Below are 11,411 nucleotides of genomic sequence, written 5' to 3'. Positions count from 1 at the left end.
GAGCGGCAGCTCGTGGCTGCCGAGGCGCATGGCGGGCGCGTCCTCCTCTTCCTCCAGCTCCCATTCCTCCGGCACACCGACAACGCTCACCGTCGTCAAGGCTGAGCCCCAAGAGACGCCGGAGCGCCGGTGCAGTGGCAGCCTCGTCATAAACGAGGGTCGCCGCCACCAACCTTCCCCTCCTCCCCGCAGCCATCTTTGCCTGGTCAGGCCAAAGAAGGAGCCGGATACGCCACCCATTGTCAAGCAGGAGCACGTCGCCATGGGCGCCGACCTTGAGACCGGCCTAAAATGGGCGTGAGACGACTACGTGCGGGAGGAGATGGAGCGCCAGTGCTGCGCCCTTGAGGAGATCGCCGCTCGGCGCCGCGACGAGGACGGCGTCGTCATCCTCGACAACAGCGACGAGGAGGCGCCGACGCCGTCCAACCCCATCCTCCTCGCGACCCAGGATAGGGCTGCAGCAAGGACGGCGGCATCCAGGACGGTGACAGCAACGGAGACGACGACGACGGTTGCAGCGACTACACCGCTGATACGTCTTCATCGTATCTACTTTTCCTAACGCTTTTCCTCTTGTTTTGGACTCTAATTTGCATGATTTGAATGAAACTAACTCGGACTGACGCTGTTTTCAGCAGAACTACCATGGTGTTATTTTTGTGCAGAAATAAAAGTTCTTGGATTGGAACGAAACTTTGCGAGAATTTTTTATACAATAAAAGAGAATTACTGGAGCCAAGAACCACCGGATGGGGGCACCTGGGTGGGCACAACCCACCAGGGCACGCCACCCCCTCCAAGCGCGCCCAGGTGGGTTGTCCCCACCTGGTGGCCCCGCAGACCCTGAAATTGACGCTATAAAATCCGATTTTTCCAGAAAAAGTTCAGGGAGAAAGAATTATCGCATTTCACGAGACTGAGCCGCCGCGGCCTCCTGTTCTTCCTCGGGAGGCCAGATCTGGAGTCCGTTTGGGGCTCCAGTGTGACGCCCCGAGACCGACGCTTCAGACGCCTTCCATGGTTTCGTTGTCACCGTGTGTTTTATTTGTTTGTTGCATTCATCATCGCATTGCATCCGCATGTTTTCATAAAACTTGTAGTCGCTCGTAGTTGCGGTGTTCCCCTTGCCTTCGTTGACCGTTCCGAGACCAACCAGATTTTGTTTCCCTCTTGCCTGGCTTCCTAACCTCTCTGCACATCCCGCAAACCCCTCGCGTGCACGTCCGAAACTTCTCTGAACCCGACCCGGGCAGTCATGACCGTTGGGTCCGGATCATCCCCAAACATCTATAAAACATCTCCGTTTTCTTATCTGGACTTCCTAACCTATATTTTTCTCAGTTGTCCGATTATGATCATAGGGACAAGATATCCCCTAACCTAAATTCATCTACTATAAATATCAGTCTAACCTAGATCCTAGGGACTTATCCCATCAGTCCCATCCATCCCGCCGCCGCCACTCTCTTCCTTCCTTGGGATCGTTCCCGATCCAAAAATCCACCAACCAGAGCCCGCAACCGAGCCAGATCCTCTCTCGCCCTCCGACCACCTCCCTCCCTGTGCTCGGCCACCACCCAATCCACATCGAGCCAATCCCCAACGCTCGCAGGCCCGCGCCCTCACCTACCCCGAGCACCAGGAGCTCAAGCCCCAGCCTCTCCGTGCCTCACCACCTCGCCGTCCTCCACCATTGGCCAGTTTGCCGGAGAAGCCGACCGGAGCACCGTTCCTCTCCCTCGCGCGCCCGTCTCCTCTTGCTGATCTACCTCGTCCCGGAGCAATCTCGCCGACGTTCCTCATCGTCCCCGTGCCCGCAGCAGCGGGGCAGGAGCCCTCGCTCCTGAGCCTGCCCTCATCCAGGAGCCCGAGCTCCCTCCTCCAGGCGCCTTTCTCCTCCTCCCGTGCGCCTCATCGGACCAGCCGACGACGACGACCCGAGACCAGGCGCCACCAGCAAGCTGCCGCCTGCAGGTCCTGTGTCGCCCTTCTTCCCTTTCCCTTCTTTGTTGAGGCTCTCCCTGACCACCCCCTCGTCCTGGTTCTCTCTCTCACAGGGGATTCTCCCATCGGCCATGGCGCCCGCAGCCCCAAGCTCGTCGTCCATCGCCGGACCCGGCAACTCCTCGCCGGATCCATCCAACGCCGCGCCATTCTGCTCTGTTCCCGGCGGCCTCCGCCTCGCCTGCCCGCTGAAGTTCCAAGCCCCACCGCTGCTGCCTCCGCTTCGCCTGAACCGCGCCCCTGCTTCGGCTCGAACAGCTGCAGCACCGCACGCCTCCTGCACGCGCGTGTGCGTGTGAGCACATGCACAGCCCCAGCTCCCTTGCTCGATCCAGTCCCCTTTGACCGCGAGCGTCGGCTGGGTCACAGCCGCGCCAGGCCCAGCGGCCTCCCCTGCAACTCCTGGGCCGAGCCCATGGGTGAGCTCCCCCAGCACCTCCAGTTTCGGCCCGTATAGTTTTTTTTAGGTTCTGCAAATTTGCTAATTATCCAGGATTTACAGTTTTACAGAAAACTCCCTGTTCTTCATGCATATAATAACTCATGAACTATGCATCATATGTAAAACTTCATATATGAAAAATGCTTAGATTTCTGTCTACTTTCATAATATGCTACTTTCATCCATGTTTGAAATGTGTAACTTGCTGTTTGCTATTATTTTGCTCAAATGCCATGTTAAAATGATTTATTTCATAACTAATTAACCGTAGCTCGAATTTAATAAACTTTATATGTAAATGGGGTAGAAAAATGCATAGTTTAACATGGTGGCATTACTTTGCATGTTTAATAACTCTAAAATATGGTTTAGGGCAAAACAGTACCAAATTCGAAATATGCATATGAGGATTTTCCGGAATTGTTGTTTGTTGTTCCGGCCTCATTTAAACTTGCCTAGATAGGTAGTTTTATTATGCTTCACCCCTTGCCATGTTTAATTACATTTAATATTGTTGGGAACATAAACGAGAGCAAACTAAATAACTTGAATGTGGTGTTTCATCAATATGCAACTTGGTGCATATTGAGCTCCACGTAACTTGTAGTATTGTTTGTTGCACTTTGCCATGCTTTTAAACCGAACATGCATCATACTTGTTTGTGCATCATGCCATGTTTATGCTTGTGTGTTTACCATGTTGTTTGCTTCTTTCCGGTTTGCTTCTCTCGTTAGCTTCGGTTTCCTTCCGGAGTTGTGAGGATTCGTTCGACTACGTCCATTTGTCTTCTTCATGGACTCGTTCTTCTTCCTAGCGGGATTTCAGGCAAGATGACCATTACCCTCGATATCACTTCTATCTTTGCTTGCTAGTTGTTCGTTCTATCGCTAGGTCACGCTACCTACCACTTGTTTATCATGCCTCCCATATTGCCATGTCAAGCCTCTAACCCACCTTCCTAGCAAACCGTTGTTTGGCTAAGTTACCATTTTTGCTCAGCCCTTCTTATAGCGTTGCTAGTTGCAGGTGAAGATGAAGTTGGTTCCATGTTGGAACATGGATATTTTGGGATATCACAATATCTCTTATTTAATTAATGCATCTATATACTTGGTAAAGGGTGGAAGGCTCGGCCTTATGCCTGGTGTTTTGTTCCACTCTTGCCGCCTTAGTTTTCGTCATACCGGTGTTATGTTCCTTGATTTTGCGTTCCTTACGTGGTTGGGGTTATGGGACCCCCTTGACAGTTCGCTTTGAATAAAACTTCTCCAGCAAGGCCCAACCTTGGTTTTACATTTGCCTACCAACCTATTACCCTCCCCTTGGGTCGGCCAACCCGAGGGTCATCTTTATTTTAACCCCCTCGGGCCAGTGCTTCTCTAAGTGTTGGTCCAAACCAAGTATACTGCGGGGCCACCTCGGGGAAACTTGAGGTCTGGTTTTACTCATAGGATGTCTCATCCGGTGTGCCCTGGGAACGAGATATGTGCAGCTCCTATCGGGATTTGTCGGCACATTCGGGTGGTCTTGCTGGTCTTGTTTTACCATTGTCAAAATGTCTTGTAACCGGAATTCCGAGACTGATCGGGTCTTCCCGGGAGAAGGAATATCCTTCGTTGATCGTGAGAGCTTGTGATGGGCTAAGTTGGGACACCCCTGCAGGGTATAATCTTTCGAAAGCCGTACCCACGGTTATGTGGCAAATGGGAATTTGTTAATGTCCGGTTGTAGAGAACTTGACACTTGACTTAATTAAAATGCATCAACCGCGTGTGTAGCCGTGATGGTCTCTTTTCGGTGGAGTCCGGGAAGTGAACACGGTTCTTGTGTTATGGTTGTGCGTAAGTAGTTCCAGGATCACTTCTTGATCACTTCTAGCTTCTCGACCGTTGCGTTGCTTCTCTTCTCGCTCTTATTTGCGTATGTTAGCCACCATATTTGCTTAGTGCTTGCTGCAGCTCCACCTCATTACCTTATCCTACCCATAAGCTTAAATAGTCTTGATCTCGCGGGTTTTGAGATTGCTGAGTCCTCGTGACTCACACATACTACCAAAACAGTTGCAGGTGCCGATGAGTCTAGTGCAGGTGACGCAACCGAAATCAAGTGGGAGTTCAACGAGGACCTTGGTCGTTATTATGTTTTGTTTTCTGATGATCAGTAGTGGAGCCCAGTTGGGACGATCGGGGTTCTAGCATTTGGGGTTGTCTTCTTTTATTTTGGTTCCGTAGTCGGACCTTGATTGCACTCTGGATGATGGATGTTTAACTTGTTATTTGTGTGAAGTCGTGATTGTAAGCCAACTCTTTATCCCTTTCTTATTCAGTACATGGGATTGTGTGAAGATTACCCCTCTTGCGACAAAACCACAATGCGGTTATGCCTCTAAGTCCTGCCTCGACACGTGTGAGATATAGCCGCATCGTGGGTGTTACATCCAGAGAGTGGGATCTTCGATCTTTGTCATCACCAACCCTTCTCCATCGCCAATTCCATGATGCTCTCCACCGGGAGTGAGTAATTTCTTCGTAGGCTCGTTGGTCGGTGAGGAGTTGGATGAGATTTATCATGTAATCGACTTAGTTTTGTTAGGGCTTGATCCCTAGTATCCATTATGTTCTGAGATTGATGTTGCTATGACTTTGCCATGCTTAATGCTTGTCACTTTGGGCCCGGGTGCCATGATTTCAGATCTGAACTTTTTATGTTATCACCACTATATCTATGTTCTAGATCCGATCTTGCAAGTTATAGTCACCTACTACGTGTTATGATCAGGTAACCCCGGAGTGACAATAGTCGGGACACTTCCCGGTGATGACCGTAGTTTGAGGAGTTCATGTATTCACCATGTGTTAATGCTTTGTTCCGGTTCTCTATTAAAAGGAGGTCTTAATATCCCTTAGTTTCAAATAGGACCCCGCTGCCACAGGAGGGTAGGATAAAAGATGTCATGCAAGTTCTTTCCATAAGCACGTATGACTATTTATGGAATACATACCTACATTATATTTATGAACTGGAGCTAGTGCCGTATCGCCCTAGGTTATAACTGTCACATGATGAATATCATCCAACAAATCGCCGATCCAATGCCTATGATTTTCCTACATATTGTTCCTGCTAAGTTACTACTGCTGCTGTTACTGTTGCACTTGTTACAAAACTATTGCTATCACTGTTACCGTTATTATTGCTGTTGCTACTACTATCAAAACTATCATATTACTTTGCTACTAATCACCTTGCTGCAGATAATTAATCTCCAGGTGTGGTTGAATTGACAAATCAGCTGCTAATACTTTCAAATATTCTTTGGCTCCCCTTGGGTCGAATCTATAAATTTGGGTTGAATACTCTACCCTCGAAAACTGTTGCGATTCCCTATACTTGTGGGTTATCAAGACCTTTTTCTGGCGCCGTTGCCGGGGAGCATAGCTATATTTGTTGAGTCACTTGGGATTATTATCAAATTATCACTATGAATAATATAAAGGATGCTAAGACTAAGATTTTTCCCTCTAAGACGAGAGGAGGTACAAATTATCACTATGAATATTCTAAAGGATGCTAAGACTAAGATTTTCCCTCTAAGACGAGAGGAGGTAAGAAACTGCCATCTAGCTCTGCTTTAGTTCACCTTCTGTTATAAGTAAACTTGCAACACCACCACATGCTATTAATCCTGATATGTCGCAAGTTATTGATGATGCTACTTCTGCTATGAATGATATTTATGATGATGATGATAGTACCTTGCTTGATGACGATGTGCCACTAGGTGAATTCTTGATGAACAAATTGCTAGAACTAAAGCTTTTGGGAATGCTGAAACTGATGAAGAGCTTGAAACTGAAAATCTTGAGACACCTATTAGAACCAGCCCTCCTAGATATGAATTGCCAAAAATACCGGAAGGTTTGAGGAGACAATTAGAGATATTCTTGCTTGTAAGGATAGAGATGATTTAGAAAAGTTATTATGCAAGTATAAAGAAAGGACTTTGAATGCTAAAATGAAATGTGATCCTCAGTTTGCTACTTCACCTATCTTTGTTGATGATAAGGATTATGAATTCTCTGTCGACCCAGAGTTAATTACTTTGGTTGAATCTGATCCTTTCCATGATTACGAAACTGAAACTGTTGTGGTACATCTTTCCCTAATAATAAAGCACGGATTGACTCTGTGGGTTCACCGTCACAATACGCTTCTTCCCGTGAATTTATGCTTTCAGTTTTTTCACCTATATTATTTTTGCTATTCGAGGTGGTACTATTTACATGAATTTTTATCCGTCGTTCGTGCGCTAAAAAAATTTAGTACGTTTCGTTTTTCTTGTTCTTTCTGACGTTCGTAAGCGGCATGGGCTTCGGGCACACATCGTCGGCCTGCACTGCCGCCTTCGTAGACCCAAGTTTCTCTCCCCGCTTTGTCTGGTTTCCTCTAGAAAAAGGAAACAATTCGTTTGGGAGCCGGAGATTTGCAACAAAAAAAGGAGCTGGAGAGGATAAGGTGAAATCGGCGGCACCGCCGCCGCCGCTACGGGGCACGAGCATGGAGGCGGCTGGGATAGTGTGGTGCCGCCGCCGCTACGGGGCACGAGCACGGAGGCGGCTGGGAACAGGGGGGAGACGATGGCGGCCTGAGCGGGCGGCGTTGGGCGCCATGGGGTTCAACATCTCGCTGGCCTTGACTCACGCACGTCCCGTTCCGCTCAGGGCACATCCTGCCTCAGCAGCCACACCTCTCCCTCCAAGCACAGAGCATGCTGCCCCCACCCCCGTACAATGAACGAGCATGCCAAGGAGAGGAACTCCATGCGTATGGGAGGCCAGCCGCTCCCCAATCTTCAGATCTGACCAACGTGGGAGGAATTGTTGGAGCACAACCAAATCCAAACGCCTCACCGGTGAGCACCATCATTGCCTGAAGCTTGGAGAGTATTACTAATTGCTTGCTATTCATTATTGCCTGAAGCGAGAGAACAGTTTAGTTATTTCTCCGGTAATTGATAGTTGTTATATTATATACTTGTGTTTTCTTTACTGTAGAGACCACCGATTATTCACCCACTGATTATTCACCCAGAGTATAATGTTTGTGACTAACACCTATTTATCAACACATGGGATGACCATGTCGTGGGTGAAGAAGTTTGCAATGGATCAACCTTGAAGACACTCGGAACATTTACTTCGAGTGAAGACTCTAGCGGCGCTATTGCCACTGCCCCGACCTCGCCGATTGTTGACCTCGCTGGCTTGACAGCGTCCTTTTTGATTCTGAACATAGGTGCTACTCTCCTGGACACCGCCGACTCAGGTCCTACTCTCCTGGACGCCGCCGACTCAGGTGCCATCTCCGTCCAAGATTTCATAATAATTTTTTATGCATCAAGACATTCTTATATCTACATGTAGCTTCTATCAGGTTATATCTACATGTAGCGTTAGAGAATACTACGTAAGCTGGATTGAGTAACCCTTCCTTAATATTCTCTTTCCCTGTTTCTGTTTGGGCATTTAATCAAACATATGATGCACTGATGGATGGATGTTGCAGGTGGATAACGGTGGCACTAAGGCCTGCAGTAGCGAGTGGAGAGCGCCCAGGCCGAGCTCCCCAACGTTCATGTCGTACAGGAGCTAATCCATGTTGAGTGGGCCATATCGGTCTTTGTCTGCACGCATTATTATATCCTCTTCTTATCTCCCCCGCTTGTGCCACCGGAGAATATCAAGGATGTGGCGTCGGCACTGAGCCGCCACTGGTAGGCAAGGGCATGTGGCCTGGTCATGAACGATGAGATTGGGGTCGGCACACACCAAAGTGACACACAGAGGCAGAGTTCTATAAAAAAAATAAGGAATCCATCTAATTCTACTTGACAACCTTCCAACACGAGGTAACATCATTTGTGGCATGGGTATATCTTATATCTACTAAATATCACTTCTAGATATTGGCGTTACGTACCAAGTGTATACATCTATATTGCCAATGCTTCTGCGCTTTTGATAATTAGTCAATATTTTCATGTATTTGTTACAACAGTATGGTGTTATCAAGCGTATTGTCTTGTGAAAAATTGATGATTGCATCTGCACTTCGTATCTAATTGTGTTATTTCAGAGCTAATATTTTTACTAATTATTCTATTCTTTCCACTTCTTGTATAAACAGACCAGGACCAGTATTCTGAACCTCATACCATTAAGGTAGTCAGCTAATTTTTTTTATAGATGCACTAACTGATTGCTAATTTCAGCTTTGTTCTTCATTACTGCAGGGCATATCTGTATTCTAAGGAAAATTAGTACACCTGGTAATTGTTTCTTGACATGGCTATTCCATCGAGGTTTAATTCTATGATACACAACTAATAGTTTGTTGGTATGCATAACTATCTTGCCAAAGGTTTTGCCTGTGTATATCACTTCGTAGTCGAAAGTGTTTGCTGCAATCATTATGAGCATCATGTTTGCCTTTTTGTGGAAAAATAGTGTAGAACTCTTCTTGCTACTATCATCAACTCTCAGCGAGTCAGTGATGGACAGGATTATCATTCATGTATTTGAACAATTGACTCAGGGTCTATTCATAGATGCGTTAATTTGTTTTTGTATGACTCCTTTCTTCCATCAATGTTTTTACATCCAAATGAACTACACTATTCTTATACAGTCAAATTAGAATATTTTGATTTTTTGATGATCACATAAATAAATGAATATCCACGGTTATCCGGGAGGGAGGGAGATGGAGAGATAGAGAGAGCGTGCATTTAATATTTGATAGCTTCCTTTACTAAATCACCTCTCTGATGGAGCTGCAGTTTTGCATGTTTAAAATGAATGAGTATGTAAAGATTAGCGACATTTTCTTACAAGCACCTGCAATATTTGCATAAAATGCTTTCCTAGGGCTGGTCAACTCTTTTTATTTCTGTCATAGTACACATGTCTATCACCACAAATTGCCATATGTTTTTCAACGGTGCATGAGCTGTGAGTTGCCCTATTATTTTAAGAGTTCATAAGTTGGGTTGACTGTGAGACTCTAAATACATGATACATGGTCTTGTACAATTTATATTACTGGTTTTATACTCGTTATTATCTTAACATAAATATTTTTGTGATTAAAGTTGCAGGTTATTCCTTTGAATGATCTAAGAAATATATTTGGATTAGGGAAGCGTGAAGCACAAGCAATCACCTCAGATATCGAATCTCGAGCATACAGAAATAAGCTTATAAAATCCTTTAGTACTGATTTGGTTGTTGCTCCTAACAAAGCATCATTCCTCCAAAATCTCTGTCAAGAGTTATAGTTTGATCCTGAACTTGCTAGCAAGATGCATAAAGATACCAAGCTGACACTTGTTTTTTGTATTGCATCATTAATTTTACAGCATAGTTCTATGTTAGCTCAAAATTTGATCTTGCTCCTGCTAGCAAGATGTGTACCATATTAGCTACAGTTTGAAGGATATAATCCTTTTGTTTCAAGACTGATGGTTAAACATTCCTCCAGTGTGAAAGTTATTATTTTCTGTTCAAATTTCTTCGTTACATTCCTTGGGTGTGAAAGTTATTAGTTTCAGTTTGAAGGATATAATTTTAACTATATGCATTTGGCTATCAACCAGCTTTTCTGCTATCCGACTTTGAATTTGCAAAAGTTGCTTCTGTTCTATATAGGTGTACATTTTTCATGCTAACTGGAAAGTACCAAAGTTGTCTATCCTAGCTGCACCAAACTACATTTTTCTTGTTTTATTAATATGAGATATATAAGAAAGTGCAGTGGGAATGGCTTGTACTCATGCTTGAGGATATTTGGCTTAGGCTCCTGGACTGCCTCATGGCCACAGTGCAGATAGGAAACTTGTGGTTATCTTCATGTCTCATTGGTGGTCAGAGAAACAAAACAAAGCTGGAGTGGAAGGTTGAAACAAAACAAAGGGTCTAGGACTAGGAGTTTCAATACATTGTTAAAAATTGTGCCAAACATTAAGGTTGATTTCAGTTCCTTTGCATATGTGTTCATCCTTCTAGCATAAGAAAAATATGGTGCTTTGCTTGAAAATTTTGTGGCTTAGTTCTGGAAAGCATTAAGTTTCCATACATACTGGTACTGATCAATCCATCCCTCTGAAAACATGACACCCTATTTCACATGCTTCCTATAAGCTATGCACACGCCATCTCACCAAGCATTGATAACATGTTTCATTTAAGAGATCATTTGAGATTTGCATAATTGTTTTGAGAATGGGCAGGGTAGCATCAACACCGGCCTCGATCAGTGTCGGGGCAATGGTGAACCGACAAAGAAGGCAGCTCGGGTAGGGTGGCGCAGCACATCGACACCGGCCACGACCAACATCAGAGGATGGGTCATTGGGACGGAAGGAGGAAGACAAAGAGGATGAAGAAGACGGCGATCACAAATTTTTTATCATCGATAAAAAACAGGTGACCGATGCATAGTTGCTCTCATACTATCCGCTAAAGAAATTGATAAGAGGCGATATAGATTCGAAGGACTTCACACATGTCACTTAGTCATCAGTTTGATTTATTCATGTATTTTTCCCGTAGCAACGCACGGGCATTGTACTAGTTTTACTAAGTTGAATGACATAGCCACCCTTTTTTCTCATGATGAGAAAATTTGCTATTATTATATTCTCAAATTATTTCTGTTCTCATTAAAGGGTGATGGTAAAGCTTGGTACAATACTCTTGCTCCTGGTTGTGTGCGTAGTCCCCAGGACATGATTTATTACTTCTCTGAAAAATATTTTCCTGCTCATAAGAAACAAGCTGCCTTACAAGAAATATTTAACTTTGTGCAAATTGAAGAAGAGAGTCCCACAAGCTTGGGGGAGGCATCTCCAATTGCTTAATGCTTTGCCTGATCATCCTCTTAAGAAAAATGAAATACTTGATA

The 11,411-nt window shown here is 45.2% G+C and overlaps 1 protein-coding gene across 14 annotated transcripts; it reads left to right on the top strand.

Moving 5' to 3' along the window:
• Positions 1-6,824: 6,824 nt before the first annotated feature.
• LOC109747885 (uncharacterized) lies at positions 6,825-11,154 on the top strand. Of its 14 annotated transcripts, none has more exons than XR_002229256.4 (7): positions 6,825-7,362; positions 7,605-7,805; positions 7,884-7,916; positions 8,016-8,358; positions 8,637-8,671; positions 8,743-8,778; positions 9,607-11,154. XR_002229256.4 is itself a non-coding variant. In XM_073508521.1 (7 exons), the coding sequence occupies exons 1-4, from the start codon at positions 7,219-7,221 to the stop codon at positions 8,100-8,102; spliced, it is 324 nt and encodes a 107-aa protein (XP_073364622.1). In that variant the 5' UTR covers positions 6,842-7,218; the 3' UTR covers positions 8,103-8,358; positions 8,637-8,671; positions 8,743-8,778; positions 9,601-11,154. The 14 variants fall into 14 exon arrangements, 1 of the variants encoding a protein (XP_073364622.1); XR_002229249.4 differs by having other exon boundaries at positions 9,601-11,154; XR_002229252.4 differs by having other exon boundaries at positions 8,743-8,846; positions 9,601-11,154.
• Positions 11,155-11,411: the final 257 nt, after the last annotated feature.

The sequence above is a fragment of the Aegilops tauschii genome, chromosome 2 (assembly GCF_002575655.3).
Source record: "Aegilops tauschii subsp. strangulata cultivar AL8/78 chromosome 2, Aet v6.0, whole genome shotgun sequence".
NCBI lineage: Eukaryota > Viridiplantae > Streptophyta > Magnoliopsida > Poales > Poaceae > Aegilops > Aegilops tauschii.
Note: the sequence above shows the minus strand (reverse complement) of the source record. Positions and strands in the feature narration are given on the sequence as shown.

What these genes read in the sequence shown, in the direction of transcription:
- LOC109747885 (XM_073508521.1), top strand. Translation starts at nt 7,219, where the DNA reads ATGCTGCCCCCACCCCCGTACAATGAACGAGCATGCCAAGGAGAGGAA. An exon ending in CAAATCCAAACGCCTCACCG is followed by an intron (nt 7,363 to 7,745) that starts GTGAGCACCATC and finishes TTCTGAACATAG; the next exon opens with GTGCTACTCTCCTGGACACC. An exon ending in GTAGCGTTAGAGAATACTAC is followed by an intron (nt 7,917 to 8,015) that starts GTAAGCTGGATT and finishes TGGATGTTGCAG; the next exon opens with GTGGATAACGGTGGCACTAA.